Source organism: Amphiura filiformis, chromosome 8 (assembly GCF_039555335.1).
Source record: "Amphiura filiformis chromosome 8, Afil_fr2py, whole genome shotgun sequence".
Lineage (NCBI taxonomy): Eukaryota > Metazoa > Echinodermata > Ophiuroidea > Amphilepidida > Amphiuridae > Amphiura > Amphiura filiformis.
Genome location: NC_092635.1, coordinates 41,038,086 through 41,058,835, shown reverse-complemented (window position 1 = coordinate 41,058,835; position 20,750 = coordinate 41,038,086). Strand labels below are relative to the sequence as shown.

At 37.1% G+C, this 20,750-nt stretch overlaps 1 protein-coding gene across 1 annotated transcript; it reads left to right on the top strand.

Annotated features, from left to right (window-relative positions):
• The first annotated feature begins 1,338 nt into the window (after positions 1–1,338).
• On the top strand, positions 1,339–20,726 carry LOC140158263 (ADP-ribosylation factor-like protein 15). The gene is made up of 5 exons (XM_072181375.1): positions 1,339–1,524; positions 9,415–9,559; positions 18,937–18,996; positions 19,687–19,895; positions 20,370–20,726. Exons 1-5 carry the CDS (start codon positions 1,465–1,467, stop codon positions 20,526–20,528), a joined length of 633 nt encoding a protein of 210 aa, XP_072037476.1. The 5' UTR covers positions 1,339–1,464; the 3' UTR covers positions 20,529–20,726.
• Positions 20,727–20,750: the final 24 nt, after the last annotated feature.

The following is a 20,750-nucleotide window of genomic DNA, read 5'->3' as shown; positions in this document are numbered from 1 at the left end:
AGCTTTGCCCGCTAATGAGACGAAAAAAAAAACTTTGCTAGTGACACCCCCCCACCACACACACACAAAATCGCTTCAATGATGAGTAACTTTAATATGAGACACTTATAAAACAACTATAGGGCCTATTTTATACAATTAATAATAAGATTGATTGATTGATGTGTTGATATGTTTATTGATTGATATGTTTATTGATTGATTGGAATAATTGATTGATATATTGATTGATTGATTGATTGGATTGATTGATATGTTAATGAATTGTAGGTTAGTTGATTGATTGATTGAAATGATAATTGATTAATATGTTAATTGATTGATATGTTAAATGATTGATTGAAATAATTGATTGATATATTAATTGATTGGTAGGTTGATTAATTGATTGATTGATTTTTCAAATTATACTGCAAAAGTGTAAACTTTAATTTGTGAGCTGTAAATAATCAAATTGTTTTCACTTATTTCCTACCTTTAAAATTTGCCGATCATGATAGCAATTGCCATTATTCCTTTACATGGCCTTAAGTGGGATTTACAAAGGGCAACGCCCATGCCACTCCTACCAAAATTAACCTCCAGTCAGATCCAGTCTGATATCCCCTGATAATTTTTTTACCGGCATAGCGCCCTCGTTTCTCGTTTTCCAATAAAAGATGGGTATTATACACCAGGTTACATGGAATGTTATGAATATTAATCAGATGCAATCATCATGTCATTTCATCTTTAGCGGAACAACTTGGAGCAATTTTTGCCAGTGTGAATGTAGGCCCTATTCTTAAAATTCCCGACTAAATGATGTGGAGTGGCTTTCGTGATTTTGCTCAATTTGAGAACAATTATTTTAATGTATTAATAAATGACCATTTTTTATGGGCCTATTCAATTTATAACTGAGGTGCAATTTAACTTTTTCTCTTCTCTTTCCTTTTTCCTCCTTCCTCTTCTCCCATTTCCTTTATTATTATTATTATTATTATTATTATTATTTAATTTCTATTTTTGGGCAAAAAAGAGGGAGGGGTGCCCGGGGAGGGGTGCCAGCTGCCACCAACCAGGCCAGCATGCTTATAATAGGCTTTTAGCCTGGCTTGAGCATTTTGTTTGAGCCTGGTCCCATCAGGTCAGGACCCAAGCGTGTCTCCACACGGAGCGACCGTTTTAATAATAAACAAACAAACCACAACAAGGTGTTTTTGCCCGGTGTTTTTGTTTCTCTCTAGATAAGATCAGCATTTTTATAATGAATCTGCAGGACTACATACCGCGCACGTAATGACGTATCCTGTTTAATATTCATGAGTGTTTGCAATACCGTTTGTGAGTGTTTGCTGCTGTTGTTGATGAAAACAACATCTTTGAATAGGAGAAATGTAGTGCAAGTGATCGAATGCTGTATATTTCAAGTACAGCATCAGTATCTTCAGTAAGATTACTTGTTTTTTATTTAGAAGTGCGATGGATATCGGGCAATGTTGTAGTGTTGTTGGTGCCGCGTGCAGGATTTGCATGCACAAGGTAAGATGTTTTTGAAAAGCTTACAATTTTCTCGAGTCTCGCGACGCGACGGACAGTTCAGTTTTCATGCCTGGACATCATCGACATGGTTTTAGACTTTAGTACTGAAGAGAACACACGCAATAAAATAATACTACACTACGGGCAAATTAAATAAATCTTGGCCAAACTCGAACAATATTATCAACGATAAACACACGCGCAGATAACGTAGGTATATATTATATGTGTGGAATAGGGAGACATGAAGTCCATGTACAAAGACCAGAATTACATTTCAAATGTACACCAAGGTATTCTTCCCTAACTATTTCACTTACCATGTCACTGTTGCCCTAAACATCTTTGAAATAAGCTTCCTTGGTTGTATTATGTCTCTGGAAATTTATTGGTCCAAATTTGTAGTCAATATCCTGAAATTATGTGTCCTGCTTGTAAGCTACACCATGCTTCAAATGGTGTTGATCAAATCTAGCTCTCAAAATGTCTGACAAAACAATCCCTAACTTTTGACCTTTCATAAAGACATGTGTTATTCTACCAATACCCCACAGAACAGAGACTGTGACTATGAGGTTGATGACACATCAGCAGTTGTTGAAGCATGTGCTAACATGTGCAGGTGCATGGGTGAATGAACATGTGGACTCTCAACCAGTCTCTTGTTCAGCATGAATTGGGCTATTGACTACATGACAGTGCTATCAAGGCCTTGTGCATGTGTCGAAGGTCTGATTTTGGGTCATGTTGTGAACATATACAATGGACATGTACAGCTGAATTTGTCATGTGGATATTTAGACTTTTATCAATAAAGTAAGTACAAATTGGGGATCATATTTTTCAGATATGGAATAAGGACTTTGAGTGCATTTTAAAAGTGGTATGTGTGTGGGAATTTTTATAACTGGTGCAGTTATCATGTTCTGAAATATACACTCTTTGACAGCTCTCTCCGTGCCTGTTTGAATGCCTGGTTATACCATGTACCCATACACTAGGTATGGGTACATGAGACCAGGTATAGGTATATATCTGGTTCCATACAGCAATACGCAGTATTGCTGTCTGGTAAGCAGGTACGAATTGAGACGTTGTGAATTGAGACGTCGGAGCCGGTCAAACACAGAGGACTAGCCTACATCCCGTATCCTACTATCACTCAAACAAGCAAATCTCTTCACGAATTCACTCACCTTGTGATCCTACATCATCAGTTGAAACAAACATCTAAGTTTCCAAAAACAACTTTGTCATTCCTCAAAACTACAAGTAACTTCATTAATAAAAAATTGAAATCATACTATTACCCGTTATTGAAAATTTTGTTCGATTTATGTGAACCAAAAGAACGCACGAGTCGAGTTCAGTTTACCAAAATGGTAGCTCCTGCCTCCTGGTGACCTCAGATATGACGTCAGTATCAAGCTGCTTATTAAGCGGTGGATCGGATTGGTTGAAATCAACGCCACGTTTTTTTTTTTTTTTTGGTCAGAGATATGCATATTCATGTATGAAAACAGCGATGCGGATATAGTATCATCACCGAGAACTGAGAATTGCGACATTTTCGATGTTTGTACCGGGAATTTCAGACACGGAGACTCATGGAGATTTCGAAAAATTCGTCAAAAGGTAACCAAAGGGTTGGGGATCGCATTTTTAACTACCACTAAATGTTTCGGAATTGAGGTCGGCTAAAAAGTAGACCGTTTCGGGGGACTGTAATTGGTGTAGATGTCACATTTTGAACAGTGAGCGATAAGTGACCAGCACAAGTGACTATCTTTACACAGGGTAACGTAGGTATGCCAGGCAAACACATTTGCTAGTCAGCCAAATTGAAATTCGCCGACAATGTCAATGCATTTTTACATCAGTCATAGAAATTTAAAACAACTGGCGAAGAAAGAAACCTACATAAATATGTTTTCTATACTTCACTTGACCCAAATATATGATTTTTTTATGGTGATAAGTCACTCGCACATGGAATTTTAGAGGGATTTTGATAGCAGTTCCATTAAAAAAAGCTGCTATCATCATGAGATTAAGATCTAGAAACACCCCCGAAATGCCGTTTTGGGGAATTTTGCTAGCTGAATCTTTTTGACATTGTATGATGAAAGTCAATCTTTGACAAGATGTAACTTTGCTACGGAAAGTGCTATGAAAAAAGGTTTTCAGTTTTGGCTTTGTTTACTCAAGGCCAGGGCTTTAATTTGATATATAAAATGATGCAGTTTGATGGCAAATTTGAATTCACCTAGCATTTCCTAGATAATGTGTCGTGGTACCGTACAGAAGACGTGCTGCGTACACGCTTTATGCGCTGCATGGATGCAATGCGCATTCTCGTGGTCAGGCTGACGTTACACTGGGGAAAAACCAGTGTGCGCATGTGCAGTTCCTCTTCCTCAAGCTGGTTGCTATACGTGCGCTTGTGAAAAGGGGACAATGTTCCTGGATATCCGACCGAGTGAATGTTCCAGCTCAGTGAGCTTGGCCAAGAAATACTTTCTTAATTTACCTGTAGCTTTCCATCATATCCATACTTAGCCCGAAACATCATGGCCCTGTTCCTTCCTCACTGTTCCTTCCTCACTAGGGCCATGATACGTCACGTAAAAAGCAGGGCACCGTGAATTCACGTCAGCGGTGATGACGTCACACCTGACGGCATCTATTTATAGGAAGAATTCAAAACACGGCGACGATAACAGTCACAAGTCTGGTCTTTTACATCCTCAAATGTGCTCAAAATTTACGAACATGCACCAAATATGTTTTGTTTAAGTCTCATCTTCACGTGAGGAATGATAGGAAGTGGTAGGGAGATGGGGGTTAGTTGAAACATTTTTCACAAATCATCTTTTTAACGTAACCCGATTACTTTCAAGAAACACTAACCATATCAGTATTTATAAACATATACGTATACATGCTACAAATACAGCCTTAAACTTTATTGGACCTGCTTATGATTATTCATATTTATAATCCAATTTGAAAATTTGAAAAAAAAGTGTTTCAACTAACCCCACCCCTGGGGTAAGTTGAAACATACATTGGGGTGGGGTTAGTTGAAACACGGCTTGTAAAAATTTCAAAATAATTATTATTGTGTTGTTAGGGTTATACTTCCCTTGAAGGCACCCTTTAACATACAATCAGTGTGAAAAAATGAATAAATAAATATGTGTGGGAGTCTTGGGTCAATACTTTGGACACAAGGTGACGAGTGTCACCATGGACCAAAATATGAGAAGCCTAAAATAAATTATAAAATGTACTTTCTATATGCACTTTTTGCTTGTATTATTGCTTTTTAACCATATTAAAGCAATATTGAAGAAATGGTAAACATGTTACAAATTTTTAAAAAGTCAAATTATTAACCATATTTTTCTATGCGATTTTCACGTGTCAAGTTGTCAACTAACCCCACCTCAAAAGTTTCAACTAACCCTGATGCCTATTTTTACATTTCAAAGTTCATTACACAAAATAAGAAATACAATAAAACTTTTATTTAACATTATTCTGAGATATGCTCAGGAGTCTCAGACCTTCGTCCGGAGAAGGACAGTGGAAATCATAGTGACGGAGGTGTGAGTACCTCGGGCTAATCCATACTCTTTCTCATCTTCTCTCTGATAGACTTACATGCAAAATAGGGGCCACATTTTAGGCCATTTTAGCCAAAATTGTAGAGATCACATGAATTCATAAGTTCTAGTAAAGTTAATACATGTATGTTTACTCGAGAATTCTAGCTTCGAGTTTGCACACGATTGTTACGCATTCGATGCTAGAGTACTTTGCCAAGGTTTTTGGTCGGTCTTTGCACCGGTGGTTATTTATTCTGTTATAAATGTTGAAATGTGGATGAAAGTTATTTCAATACATGTCAATTGTATCTTTTGAGCAAGATTTACCTAATCTGGACAGTCTAAAATTTTGCTGAAGTGTAATTTTAGCAACATGTTTGATGCAAACGCTTGTTGTGATCGGCTGTGTTTACTTCTGAACATCCATATTTGCAGGGTCAGAAATTCGGCAAGAATCCAAGAATCCATTCTCGCAAAAATTCTCGTCAACAAAATTGCAAGAATCTAAATGGATTCTCGTTGATATTTCAATTTATCATACAAAGTAAATTGGCGAGAATCCATGGATTCTTGCAAAATTCCACCGTGAGAATCCAAAAGGATTCTCACACTTGGTTGCGAATTTCTGACCCTGCATTGCTTTACAAGGTGTCATGCTTCAGTGAATCCTACTAGATTTTGATGCAATGGTCTTTGCGAACTTTGCACTTCCTGCAAAAACATATTTTTGTAAAACATTTTGTATTTAGTATACAAATTTCCCCAAAAGTACCCATCCATACATGCATACACCAAAATTGGCCTTCAAAAAGCAGGTCATTCGATCATTGTATGTAGCCTATACCAAATGGCCTAAAATGTTTGCAGGTCAGGTCCCTGTATGGTCATTTGTACTGAGTACCCCGGCCCCATGACATGGTGACTCTCTTGTTGAAATCTAGGTCAGTGTTTGCACGTTGTTACAGGGCATGGATCCTGAATTGGAAGGCATTGGGCTATTCCATTTAAAATCCACAATCCCCCTGTGGAAGATTTAGCTTTAGAGGGTATAAGTTTTGAATATTAGGCAATTGAGTAACTTCCATTTGAAATACTCACTCCTAGAAGATACAGGCAAAGCTACATGTGTATAATACAAGGGGAGTATGGGTTTCAAAATGATTCAGCCTGACCAGTTACATTTGAAAAACATACTCCCCCTGTGGAAGATATTTCCAAAATCTTCCACAGGGGGTGTGGTTTCAAGTGGAATAGCCCAATGGAGTAGAAGGTTGGAGTCAATCAAATGAGCAGCCCAGATTTGGAGCTTCTGATCAGGGCCGGATTTACCATAGGGCCAGATGGGCCTGGGCCCAGGGCCCCCAAATTTCCCTGGGCAGTGTGCATCTTCCATTTTAGCCGAAAAACACCAGTTTTGGGCCAAAATAAGTGCACAAAAATTGCAAAATTTCGGCTTCAATTTGGGCTAAAATAGTCTAAAATTAACAATTTTTCACCACTTTAGTACCCATGCCCTCCTCACGGTGCGTTGGGAGCCTCCAAATTTTGGCCTGGCCCAGGGCCCCCAAAAAGGTAAATCCGGCCCTGCTTCTGATGAAGTCCATTTTATCTTTCATGAGTGAAATCATACAGGATTATCCATGTTTAAAGCCAGGAAGTTATAAACTGTATGGTGAGGTGGCAAGTTTCCTGGTCAGCGGTCAATATACTTTGCCAAGTATAGATTGTGAACTTGGAATTAAAACCGACAAAGGGAACTCCTGATTTGCATTTTTTTATATACACCTGATTCCAGAAAAATATAGCGTAATTTTTTTTGGAAGTAAAAAATATTATCTTGTTTTGTGAAATGAAACATAATAACTCTAAAAATGCATGTTTTTTGCCCTTATTTTCAAAAATTGACATTAAAATTGATTTGCTTAGAAGTAACAAAAGAATTAAGATCTACTAGCGGTCACCCGTATTTCACGGTCAACTGTGTTTATCGGTTACTACCTTTTGCAGTACCGTACTTATATTTTATATTCTTTTTAATGTACTGGTCAGGTGTAATGGGCAGGTTCAATTGCAGTGTTTGAGTTAATTTTTACACCCCATTTTGAAAGTTAAGGTGTAATTTCACTTGGTGCAGGGCAATTTGAGGTGCAGTCTCGGAATAATCAAAATAAATGTACAATTTTGTAGAACAATACTTTCAACATTGGCAAAGTATTTTGCACAGACACTGATTATGCTGCTAACCTGTGAGTTACGTTGCTAAAAAGTCACCCATTTAACCATCTGTCTCTATGGGACAGGAAATTGTCAAAAGTTGGGGGATCTTCAAAAGTCACCCATTTGGGCTACTAAATCACAGTTTGGCAACCCTGTTTAATTTGGGTGATTTAGAGACTTTGACCTAATTCAATAAACAAACATTTAACTGTTGACAATAGGTTTTAGTTTGAACACTGACATGATAATGTTGACAAATTAGTTGAATAAACAATGCATGTTAATTACTCAAGTCAGATTCTCCTGTGTAATGGTATGAGTGACCCAATCTCAGCATTGATCAGATCAGACATAGGATTTGTGGGTTTCATGTTAAACAGCATGACTGTATTGTAGTGTATTGTGACTGTTTACTCAGTGTTTACTGAGTGCTTAGCTCGCAGGTTGCTTGCTAGTGCATTGCTAGGGCATTTTAAACTAATTAACATTATTTGACACCCTTAACGTAAACAAAAACAAAATTGGAAGTTTTATTGGGGTGCGGACAACTTTACTATACGCAACGCAAAAATTCGTATAACGTAATAATGTAAAACGTAGAAGTTTTTAGCCTTACCAATTCGCCAAACTCAGTAATTTATTATAGATTCTTTTTAATGTACTGGTCAGGTGTAATGGGCAGGTTCAATTGCAGTGTTTGAGTTAATTTTTACACCCCATTTTGAAAGTTAAGGTGTAATTTCACTTGGTGCAGGGCAATTTGAGGTGCAGTCTCGGAATAATCAAAATAAATGTACAATTTTGTAGAACAATACTTTCAACATTGGCAAAGTATTTTGCACAGACACTGATTATGCTGCTAGCCTGTGAGTTACATTGCTAAAAAGTCACCCATTTAACCATCTGTCTCTATGGGACAGGAAATTGTCAAAAGTTGGGGGATCTTCAAAAGTCACCCATTTGGGCTACTAAATCACAGTTTGGCAACCCTGTTTCATTTGGGTGATTTGGAGACTTTGACCTAATTCAATGAACAAACATTTAACTGTTGACAATAGGTTCTAGTTTGAACACTGACATGATAATGTTGACAAATTAGTTGAATAAACAATGCATGTTAATTACTCAAGTCAGATTCTCCTGTGTAATGGTATGAGTGACCCAATCTCAGCATTGATCAGATCAGACATAGGATTTGCGGGTTTCATGTTAAACAGCATGACTGTATTAGTGTATTGTGACAGTTTACTCAGTGTTTACTCAGTGCTTAGCTCGCAGGTTGCTTGCTAGTGCATTGCTAGTGCATTTTAAACTAATTAACATTATTTGACACCATTAACGTAAACAAAAACAAAATTGGACGTTTTATTGGGGTGCGGACAACCTTACTCTCATAGCGCAAAAATCCGTTTTTCAAATAATGTAAAAGCGTAGAAGTTTTAGCCTTACCAATTCGCCAAACTCAGTAATTTATTATAGATGTTTCATTTGGCATAACTGGCTATTTTTTTAATCCAAAAAATAAATAAAATAACAAAATAAGTGCTGATTTTCCTCAAATTGGGAGTAAACATGGGTGGCACTATTCAATATACCAGGATTAGAAAAAGGGGTTTTGAATCTTTTGATAAATATCTTTGCTATGTAAGGCTGTTAATTTAATTATTGTCTCAAAGCTCTTCAGTCTTTGAAAACCTAATGCGAAATGTGTTTTTTTTTAATTTTTAATTTTTTTTTCAATATATAATTTTGAAATGCTTGCCGAGGTGGCTGTTATGCATTTAGATACTGTGATATCCATACAATGTGGTGTATGACTGAAAAGAAATAAATCACAAATACAGCCCATACATGTATATTGAGTTGCAAAACTTTGAGCTTTGTTTTTTTGGTTTTGCTGAAGAAAAAAAAAGGAAATAAAGAACATTACGACTTTATACTGTCTTTTAAAACCTAATGCGCACGATTTTACAAATGCGAGGGGGAGCTTTGAGACAAACAATTAAATTAATATAGCCTACACTTGAAAATATAAACTTTGTTTGCTTATTTTATTTGACAGTGTTGCAAGGTAATGTGCTGCAGAAAAGACCCACCGGCTAGGCCGCAGTATAGTCTTGTATGTCTGGGATTGACAAATGCAGGCAAAACTACGCTGCTTCAACTACTCTGTGGGGAATCAACTGATGAAATTGTACCAACTGTAGGTAGGTAGCATACATAAAGTATTATGTTTGATAGGAAGAGGTAAGTTATTGCGATGTTCATAGGCGTAGATCCCGGGGATGGGGGGGGGGAATAATCCCCCCCCAATATTTTGCCAGGGGATGGTCCATACAATCATCCCCCCCAATGTTGATGCCTGTGTGTGGGTTTCTGACCAAATTAACCTCATATTTTGCCATTTTAGCCCTAAAAGTGCCAATTGTTTCACAATTCACACGAATTTATTCCACTTTTGCACCATATTTGACCAGTTTAGTTTCAATGTGGTAAAAATTTTCTTGTGCTTCGCACACATTTGTACCATTAACTTATTCTGTCGCTAAAAGGTCCTGGATTTACTATACTTCAAGAAATTTTTCCAACCTCATCCCCCACATGTCAATGTCAAAAAGAAATCTACACCACTGGCGATGTTCAAAAAAAGCATTGACCATTGACAAATAAAAACATCAACTACATTGAATATTTGTGACCTGTCTGTCATTTCAGGATGATGGACATAACTTCCACAATAATCTCTGTGAGAAAGGTCTTTAGCAAGGGCAAAAAAGTACACATAAAGAGGGTTTGTACATGTAATAATTGTTTGGAAGGGTTTCTGTCCATTTTGAGAGAAGTGAAAGAAACTCTAGCGGCAGTCTGGTCGTTTAACATGCAGTTCTATAGGAAGATATAAATTCATAATTATGACTTTATGTCGAAATTTGCTCTGTTGACCTACAAAAACAACAAATCTGGCTGCTTCCATTTTGGTGCAAGTTAGGAAATGTGTAAACATTACAAATAAGCCAAAAAATCAGGTTTGAAAAAAATTAACCAATTTTATATTATAAGATTGTACATTATGGCTTAAGTTATGGGTCCAACCAATCCAGATTACCTGTTTTGGGATTTTTTTATCTTTAAAAGTTGTGTACAATATACAGGCAAAACCAGATATGTTTTGGCCAAAGGCGGATTAAGTTTGACTGAAATTTGCTGTAGTGTATACATGTAGTCATGTAAAATCAGCTGTTTTGTGCAAATAGTAGATTTGCTTTGATGAAAAAAATATGAATGAAGCGAGGGAAAAAAGATGCCAAAAAATGAATTAAATACAGATTTTGACTTTATAGAATAATTTGCTAAAAACAAGGCCTGAGCAACTGACCCAAGTTAACAGGTCTGTCCATAGAAACAGGGTTTTTTTTGTTGCATATTTTTTCACATAGATATACGGTAGATACACAGGAAAATTCATTTAAAAAAATAGAAATAGAAAAAAAATTGCAATTGCTGTCTTGAGTTGAGGCACTGAGCCTGGTTTCCCTCTTCTTTTTTTTCTTTCTTCCTTTTTTTTTCACCTGTGGGAAATTAGATTATTTTAAGGTTAACAGGTTTGTATATTTCTTAGTTCTTACATGATCCAGGTTTTGTAATTTATTTTGTGGATATCACCTGCATCAAAAAGATTATTGTTACAATACCTAAACTCGCAGCAAGGATACAATTTGTGGCTCACGTTTAATCTTTTTAAAATCATTTTCTGTTAATGGAAAAGAATCAAATTACTAGAACTGCATTGAATTATCAGAGTCCACCTGGGTGCTGAATCAATATATGCGGGTCAACTTCTGCTTATATTAACCCCATGAGAACTACCTGCCGATTGGCCGAAAAGAAGTTTTCATTATCAATTGGCCCAATCAGCAACATTATTAGAATAATTTCACCACACAAAAAAATTGGGGTGAATTATTTGCAAAGCTCCATTCTGATTGGTGATTAAAGTGAAGATATCATGTAATTGACCAATCAGAGGCAGTGTTAGATCGGCAGGTAGTGCTCAGGGGGTTAGTTGTAACCAGAATGTTTACAGGAACATATTTACAAACAATTTTCTGTACCATACTTCTTTTAGGTTTTAAGGCTATACGATGTATTGTTGGTCGAAGCAGCCAAAAAAATTGATTTTCATTATCTGAATTGAAAAATAACACTTTGGTGTTTGGCAAAAGTCAACTACAAATCATATACTCTGAAAACTTGCTTAATTTATTGTTGATGATGAGTTATGTACATTTTACAAAAGTATTGTTGTTTCAGCCCTCTTTACAACATAACTCAAGAACCACAGGATCTAATATTTGAATTCTTCTACACGCTCACTATTAATTGACCAATGGAATTTTTGCTATTAAAGCTCACTACCATTCGCAAGATGCTGTGAACTACATTTTTTTGCTGCTTCCAACCAACAAAACATCGTATACCCTTAAATGCTACTCATTCATCCTTCTTTTATAAAATGTATTTTCCAAAAATTCACAGTACCTTTTAAAGTCAAATTCAAACTTGTGCTCTCAGAATAATAATTAAAAACCTCATTGTACTTGTATAGAGCTGCCAGGGCAATATTGGATCTTTGATGAATCCCTATTTTTTGTTACACCACATTTCGCCATAATACATTCTAGAAACGCTTGCTGTTAGAATAAGAAAAATTTTAATGCTAATTTATTGCACATTCTAGGGAAGCGTGGTTACCTTTTTAAAATAACCGAGTGAGAGGGTTTTCAAGAAAATATTTTTCCTGTCAAAACTGAAGCATCCTCTGTATAAAAGAAAATATGAATATTAACTGCACATCATATATAACGATTCGTGATACCCAATTATGGCGCATTTGATGTCGTTTAAGAGGCAGAGAATTTTATTTCAATTTTATATACGCAAAAATATTTTTTTAATTGAGCAAGAATAAGGATAGAAAAAACGTTGAAAATCCTATGTGAATATTACATTAGACCCAACCAAAGATTACTGTTTCGTTTTTATGATAATCTAATCTTTTATTTCCTGAAAAAACATTCTGGGTCTAATGTCGAATATTCACATACTTGATCAAAACATCGAACGTGTATACAAGAAAATGGTAGGTTTTCCTCTATAGTATTTTACTGACCATGGAAATGTACTGAGACACAAGCATGTGTCAAAATCGATATAATGTATTGTCCATATAGACGCCCAGTTATCATGTTTTTGTTGGATTGTTTTTGTATAAAACACGTAGTTAACAACAATTGAGCACTAATAATACACATAAATGTTTTTAGGCAAATAAAATTCCAAAATATGGTACGTTTTCTGCCTTTGCTTGTCACGTGGTACATGTAGGCCTATGTTGAAGTTGCGATTATATCTACAAATAAGTTTCAAATGAATTCCAACAAGACGAGTTGCCGAGTGGTCTAAGGCGCTGGGTTCATAGTATAGTGTGTCCGAAGCAGTCCGCCGCCGTGAGTTCGAACCCCGCCTCCGCCAAACTTTAATGAATTAAAATTAAAATTTTACTTTTTAATAAATTTCATATTGGGGAAATGTGACTGGCAGAATTTATTTATGGCGTGGAGTGGTGTGATTGTTTGTATTATCTTTACATTTTTTACCTGAAAAGTGTGTCCAAAAGCTGTCAAGGTATTATTTGCAATACATTTATTTGACATTTAAATCAGGCATGAAAATTTTCAGTTTTAAAAAGTCTAAATTCAGGGGTTTTTTTAGTCACAGTTTCCGCAACTTTATTTAATTTCAGTCAGTTTTGGTACTTTTTGCCCAATTTCACATGCATTCTCAGGTGTGTTTTTTTCAGTTTGGTTTTAGGAAAGTGCAGTCTCATGCCTGCTAAATCAGATATAATTTAAATGTAAAATTACAATAATATTCTAATGACTACTTCTAATACATGTTGTTACAAAGTGAAAAACATCACATTTATTCAGTCAGAAAACTGCTTGACATACATGTTTATTAGATAGAAATAGCTCTTTCAAGCTTCAACCTTATCTTTTATTCATCTATGTGACTGAAAATAAGTCAGCAGCGCCAATATTATTTACCATTTTATTTCATATTTGTTGTGTTAGTTGCAAGTGCATATTAGTCACTTTTGCAAGAGAAGCATTTTTGTGTTTTTCAAAGTGCATGTGAATAAAAGTAGAACTTTGAATTTTGATTTCCCTAAAATCCTGATGTTAATCTTTGGGAGAGTGAGTTGGCGCATCAGTTGTTCACTCACCTTGCATCACTGAGGTCCTGAGTTCAAGCCCCGTCCATGCCCAAGGACTGTATGTGCACTTGGGTTATCCCGATTCCATGCTCGCTCTCGCAGATTTTTATGCCTCCACCGCGAGGCATACTGTTTTTGCAATGTCCGTCCTTCCGTGCTTCTGTCCGGGTGCCATATCTCGGGCATGGATGGGCGGATTGACTTCAGATTTTCAGGATAGGTGGGTCATGGTCAAAAACTTTGGGTGAGGTTCAAGGTCATATACTGAGGTAAAAGGTCATTTGAGGTCAGGGGGCTCATTTTCCTTATTTACCTCTTTTCTCGGAGACTAGGGGTCGCATGTTCCTCAAACTTGGTGGGTGGTACAGTCAACATTTAGAGCCAAATTTTTGGAAGGTCATTTTGGGGTCACCCAGGGGTCATCTGAGGTCAAATTAGTAATAACTGTCGTATGGGAATGAAACTTGGTGGGTACAGTCAACATTTAGAGCCTAATTTTTGGAAGGTCATTTTAGGGTCATCCAGGGTCACCCAGGGGTAATCTGAGGTCAAATTATTAAAAACTGTCGTATGGGCATGACATTTGGTGGGTACAGTCAATATATAGAGCCAAATTTTTGGAAGGTCATTTCGGGGTCATCCGAGGTCATCCAGGGGTCAACTGAGGTCAAATTAGTAAAAACTGTTGGATGGGCATGAAACTTGGTGGGTACTCTCAACATTTAGAGCCAAATTTTTGGAATGTCATTTTGGGGTCACCAGGGGTCATTTGAGGTCAAATTAGTTAAAACTATCATATGGGCATGAAACTTAGTGAGTACCGTCAACATTTAGAGCCAAATTTTTGGGACATTGTTTTGGGGTCACCCAGGGGTCATCTGAGGTCAAATTAGTAAAAACTGTTGGATGGGCATTAAACTTATTGGGTACAGTCAACATTTAAAGCCAAATTTTTGGAAGGTCATTTTGGGTTCACCAGGGGTCATCTTGAGGTCAAATTAGTTTGAACTATCATATGGGCATGAAACTTGGTGAGTACAGTCACATTTGGAGCCAACTTTTTGGGAGGTCATTTTGGGGTCACCCAGGGGTCATCTGAGGTCAAATTATTAAAAACTGTCATACGTACATGAAACTTGGTGGTTACAGTCAACATTTAGAGCCAAATATTTGGAAGGTCATTATGGGGTCATCCGGGGTCACCCAGCTTTGTTATAACTTGTGAGTACGTGCCACATCACTCCCTTTGGTGGAGGCATCACGGTCGACGCTTTGCGTCGAAAACCGTGACATCCGAGAACCGCGGTCCATCTAGTTTGTGGGATCACCGGTTTCCTAGCTGCTTTAAAAAAATCTGTGATTAAGTTGTTATTTGGTTATCAAAAAAAACACCCAATGGAATTTGGGGAGCTGCACAGATAATTGGTGGAAGTTACAATCTAAGGTGTGGATAGGTTTGCACCAGGTGCGGCTACAACTGGCCTATGCGATATAAAAGGCACTATATAAATCCGGAATTTTTTATTTTAATCTAAAACCCTACCCCTTATACCCATCCCTAACCCTAATCTTATGTGTAATATCAAATCTTACCTTAACCTTAATCCTTATCCTAACCACAAACCTAATCCTAATAAATCCTATCCATTTTCCCAACCCAACATCTAATCATAACCTAATCATAATCATAACCAGAATTCTAGAGCTTGGGATAAAAGGCATAAGTCGTACACTACTATAGTTTGCATTTAAATATTTTTGGAGCAGTATTTAGCTGAGATTAAATCATACAAAAAGACTGATAATGAAAGTGAGAAAACATTTTCATACCGTACCTGAGTGCTGTATATATCTAGAGTCATAGACTGTTTATCAGCCTCGAGGAGTATTTTCCAAGTATAATAGTGAATATCAATTCAGTAAGTGATACTCATTTGTTGTGAAGTGGATATTTTTCCCTATTCGAGATGTAAATTAGATATTGTTTATAGTAAATTGACGCATCAAAGTATGAGAATTATAATTATTATTGAATTTAAAAGGTCATTTTACAAGCATACGTATGTATATTAAAATTATACAAAAAATTTTTTGAATTAACCAGCATTGTGTTTGCAGATTATTATCAAAAAAACATATTAATTATGCTGCGTACAGGGGATGTCAGGGTCAGGGATTTATTTTTAAAGGAAAGAACAGGTTTCCCTTTGGAACCATGAGAGGGAAACACTTTTAACAAAAAATGCTTTTAAAAAGACTTTAAATAAAACATAAATAAACAGCATCCCACTCATGGTTACCAAGAAAGATATGTTTCAATTTGAAGAGGGGGAAACATGGTAGTTGAAATTTGAGAAGGGGAAAAACAGACATGAAATATGTGAAAGATGACAAGGGGGATACAGACCTGCCATTTTTTAAAAAAAAAAAAATTGGTTACCCCACTCTATCTTGGTTAAATCCCCATCCATGGTTGGTCTCTTATTTTCAAATATGTGTGACATGATCAAAAGGAATGAGTTGGTTGTCGCTAACATTGTTTTTGAGATATTGGCAAAAACAGTGTTCAAATTCTTTTGTTTTCTATTGTTTTCAGCCATTGATAAATTGTTTATAACTTGGTATATAACCAGATGTCTGATTTTGATGGGGTTTGCATCAAAATGTAGCATTTATAAACTGCCAGAAAAAATGATGTTAAAAACTTCTAATTGAAAATTGCCGACATGCAACTCATTCCAGTCAAAATTTCCAGTCCCAGCCCATTACAAAATTAATCTGTGAATGTGCTTTTAATATTTCAATTACGTATGCAACGCATGCATGCAGAACTTTACTCCAGATTGGTATGGGCTGTCTTCCGTAGGATACTGCAGGGGTATTTTAATAGGATTGCCAGTATTGCAGTTTGTAAATAATGTGAATATTAAATTGAACTTAAATTGTCATTGCTTTATTAACTGAATATTGACATAATTATCTTTTGAATAAGTTACATACTGTTTGGGGTGCACATGAGTTTTGCAGAAAATCATGTCCCTAGAGGCTAGGGTGACTCTTACTTTGGACTGTTGGACCATACTGAAAGTCCCACCAAAAAGGGTCTTTTGGTGAAAGCAGGGGAAGTACATTACACATAAACCATACAGGGTGTATGATTTTAACATCTTTGGATGCAAGATTATCACAATTAGTGTACCTGTCTTTTGGTTTGGGATTTCAGGATATGGGGAATGTCAACTGGTGTAAAGTTGCTTTTTGTGTTATACATAAAGGGTCCATATAGTGGGAGTTAGACCAATTTTGAGGAAATCTACACGTATATATGTATTTAGATACATAGTGTTTAGCTTAGTGTTCAGAGATAAATTAGACTTGAATTGAAAATACAGTGCTGTACCGTGCAAAAACTGATTGAGGTAGCCTGGGGGGATAAATGGCAAGGTCAGAATTTTGAGACACCCACTTGGGAAATGATTAAGACCATCAATACAAGCATTTTGAGACCATCAGTAATGTTGTGGCTTAAAAAAAAACCTTGCCCCCTTGAAAATCAAAATTTGCCCCCAAAACACCCAAAAACTGTATAGATTAGTACAGGAGTCAATAAGATAATACGTTAATGAAATCGAATAAGGTAATTATGTATACTACTTGACCTCACATGAACAGATTTGTATTTTAAACAGATTTAGGGGTCTTCAGACTTGAAGACCTAAAACTTTCTGAATATAATGTCCATTTTATGGGGTTCATTGGGTCAACACCACTCATGTGCCCATAGGTCTGCAAAATACAGAAAGTGTATTTTTGTAATTACATGGGGACTTCAAATATACTGATAAGTATACTTCAAATAAACGGATAAGTAGGGTCACCTTATTAAATGATATTCACTTCTTGATATAAACAATTGCTCTAACAGGCCAGCTTGTCGAGGGTCTGCTGAAAGTTCTCATAATATAATAGTGTCCTGCCACTTCTCCTCCCCAGGTATGTCATGAGGGCATCCCCAAACTCCTGCGCAAATTTTAATTTCCGCTTTCCACCCGACAGTGTTACCATTATTCTGAAAATGGGGTCTACCTTAGGAAGGAGAGTGGTACTTTCTTTGGCAAACTGTATCTCAAGCTTCATTCTCTGTTGCTTTGTACCACCATCCACCCTTGGGTCTGCTAGAAAGGTCTCAACGTCCACACTGTCCGTGAAGGGCACCGCGCGACTTGAGCCTGTCCAGCATATATGCCCAACCTCTTCCTTTCCTTTGATCCATTTCTTGTCTCTGTTCAAATTTGTCCTTCATGTTGTATATACTCCAGTTGAGTTCAAGCTCCTGCTTAGCTTGTGCTGCTGCCTTGAAGCCGCAGAAGGAATGAACTTGCCCTGCTCTCAGTTCCTGGCTCTTCTGAAGTATGACTGACCTGCTGACTGCATTCAATGTGCGTAGCTTTCTCTGCCTGTAATCTACTGTCCCACATTGTCTCTCCATGCCAATATTGTGAACCGGTGTTGCATCAATGTCACTAAATTTACTTACCCTAATTGAGGAGCCAGTGGCTCCTAACTTTATTTACTTTATTTAGGCACCCACATTTTGCTCCTGGTAAAAAAACTGAGGCGCCAACTCATCGTTTTCCAACCGCTTGAAGTCATTCTGCCACAATATGGTGTAAATCTATGTTCAAGTTTTTTACTACTAGCATCATAGTATCAGTAGCTGTTGGAGTTCCTGATTTTATTATTTCCTCCTCTTCCTTGTTCCCAAAGTTCATCAAATTCAAAGTACAAACAAAACTTTTGACCTATTCTTTCCGATTTGCTGGCGATTTAAAGCTTCAACAGTTGGTCATCATCAGGTGGTGGCCGCATTGCATTCCCTAAATTCAGTAAATTTTCATTGTCAACCGTGTTATTGAATGGGATTATTTTGACATTTTAAAACGCTTGAAATATCACAAACAAATTGGCCTATGTTGATAAATAATATAAATACAAGCTAAAACCGTTGGGGTTCGATAATGAACCCCACAAAACTAACCGAGTATATTGGAAAATGCCATACGGCCGGGCGGTTTTACAAGTTGCCGGCTCGATCATGTCATCCGCCGCCTGGTCATCATTGGCGCCAGGGATTGAAGGTTATTTAGTCACATTAGAAAAAATCTAGTCGCCATTGCGACTAGAATGGTAGCACCGTACAGCACTGGATGATAGTAAATATGATAATATTAATCTTAAACATTGATATCAATTGTCATTTTGCATATTCCTTATTCATAGCATATTTTTATGTCTCCATCTTGACAGGTTTTAGCATAAAAGCTGTTCCATTTGAAGATGCTGTGCTGAATTGTAAAGAATTAGGAGGTAAGTTGGAAAGAGCTGCAGGCAGATTAGTCCTAGAAAAACTGCAGGGAAAAAAGGCAATTGCCTTGGGTGCCCCATGCCTTTGCCTTGGCTCCCCTCAAACTGTGTAACTTTGGATGTATTCTTGAGCATGTGATTGCCTTGGTGCCCTACCAGCCAATTAGCAGAATTGCCTGGCTGCCCTCGCAAATTCCAAAATGAACTTTTTCCCCTTGAAACTGGTATTACGCAAGTTTGTACATGTACCCCATAAATTGTGTGTGTTTTCCACAAACACTACCAGACTGTAACTCCATTTCAGACATATCCTTTTTTGATGAAACACATGTACTGTGATGAACTCTGTAAACCAAGAAAGGTTTGCGTAATTTTAAATGTATTCGCAAGATAACAATTTGGAGCCATTTTGTACTCTGCATACTTATATATTTTACTTGATTCATCGATGAAGAATTTTGTGATATAAATATGAGTTTTGCAATTTAGGATTTTTCCTCATTAGAAATCATCCCCTATTTCTCAAAGTTTCACATGCATGAGCATGCCTTCTTGTGGATCATACAGAACACAGGGACTGGGGCTTATAGGGTGAGATTTCTGCCATCTCAATGTTAGAAAATATGTAGTACTTGTACAATGTATGAGTCTCATGATTGATGTTATATTTTTGTGTGACAATTTGTGTTGCAGGTGGGGACAATGTGAGACCATACTGGGATAAGTATTATGATGGGACAGAAGGTGTGGTTTTTGTCTTCAACAGCGCATGCTCAGAAGAAGATCTGCAGAAATTATCTAGTCTCTTACACAGCACACTATCACACTTAGCATTACAATCTAGACCGGTTCTGTTACTAGCAAGCTATCAGGACCAAGAAGGTGCAAGAACGGTAGAACAGGTGAGGATGAAGAGATATTTATTATATTTTACCCTATTTTTGAATACCAAACATTTTGTGCTGCAGTCATTCATGTCAAGGGTCATTTACAGGCTTGTAACCAGGATTTATATTGGGAGCTGATTTTGAAAAAGTGGACTTGGGGGGGGGGGGCGGGTTGAAAAAGCCTCTATTTTTTCCTCGCTATGCTTGCAAGTGGGGTTTTGGGGGTCAAAAATGGGGATTTTTTTGCCATTTGGCGATTTGGGATGGGGTGTCTGAGTCCCCCTTCTTTTCATCTCTAAATAATAATTTGAAACAATCTGCACCCCCTTTTTTTCTTCCCCCAACTGCCAGTGAGTCAGCCATCATCAGTGCTGTTTACATCTGATGAGTGATGACCAGCATGGCTAGATCCCTGTAAAGACCCAAATTTGATTGTATAGTGGAGGATTTTTTTTATTAACTTTCATACTTTTTCTTACGTGTTTGCAGCTCACAGAACTTATGGACCTAGAAAGGTTACATGCCAGTCACCAGCAGTACATCTTACAGCCGTGCTCCTATAAAGATATCGAAAGTGCCAGGTCAGGCTTCCTTAGACTTATCCATCTTCTCCAAGACTCAGGGACATCAGAAGACAACAGAATATGAAATAAATTATTGGTTAACCCCCAGAGAGGATATCTTACCCTTCCCAGAATCCTTAGCAACATGACCTCATCATTGTAAATGACACACCTATTACTTTGCACCCTAGTCCGACGAATAGGACCTGTTTTTTTTCTCAGTTACCAACTATACTCATGCAGACTCTGATCGCTCAAAAAAGATTGACCGCAAAAGTCCACTAACCGCTCTGCCTGGTCACTGGAC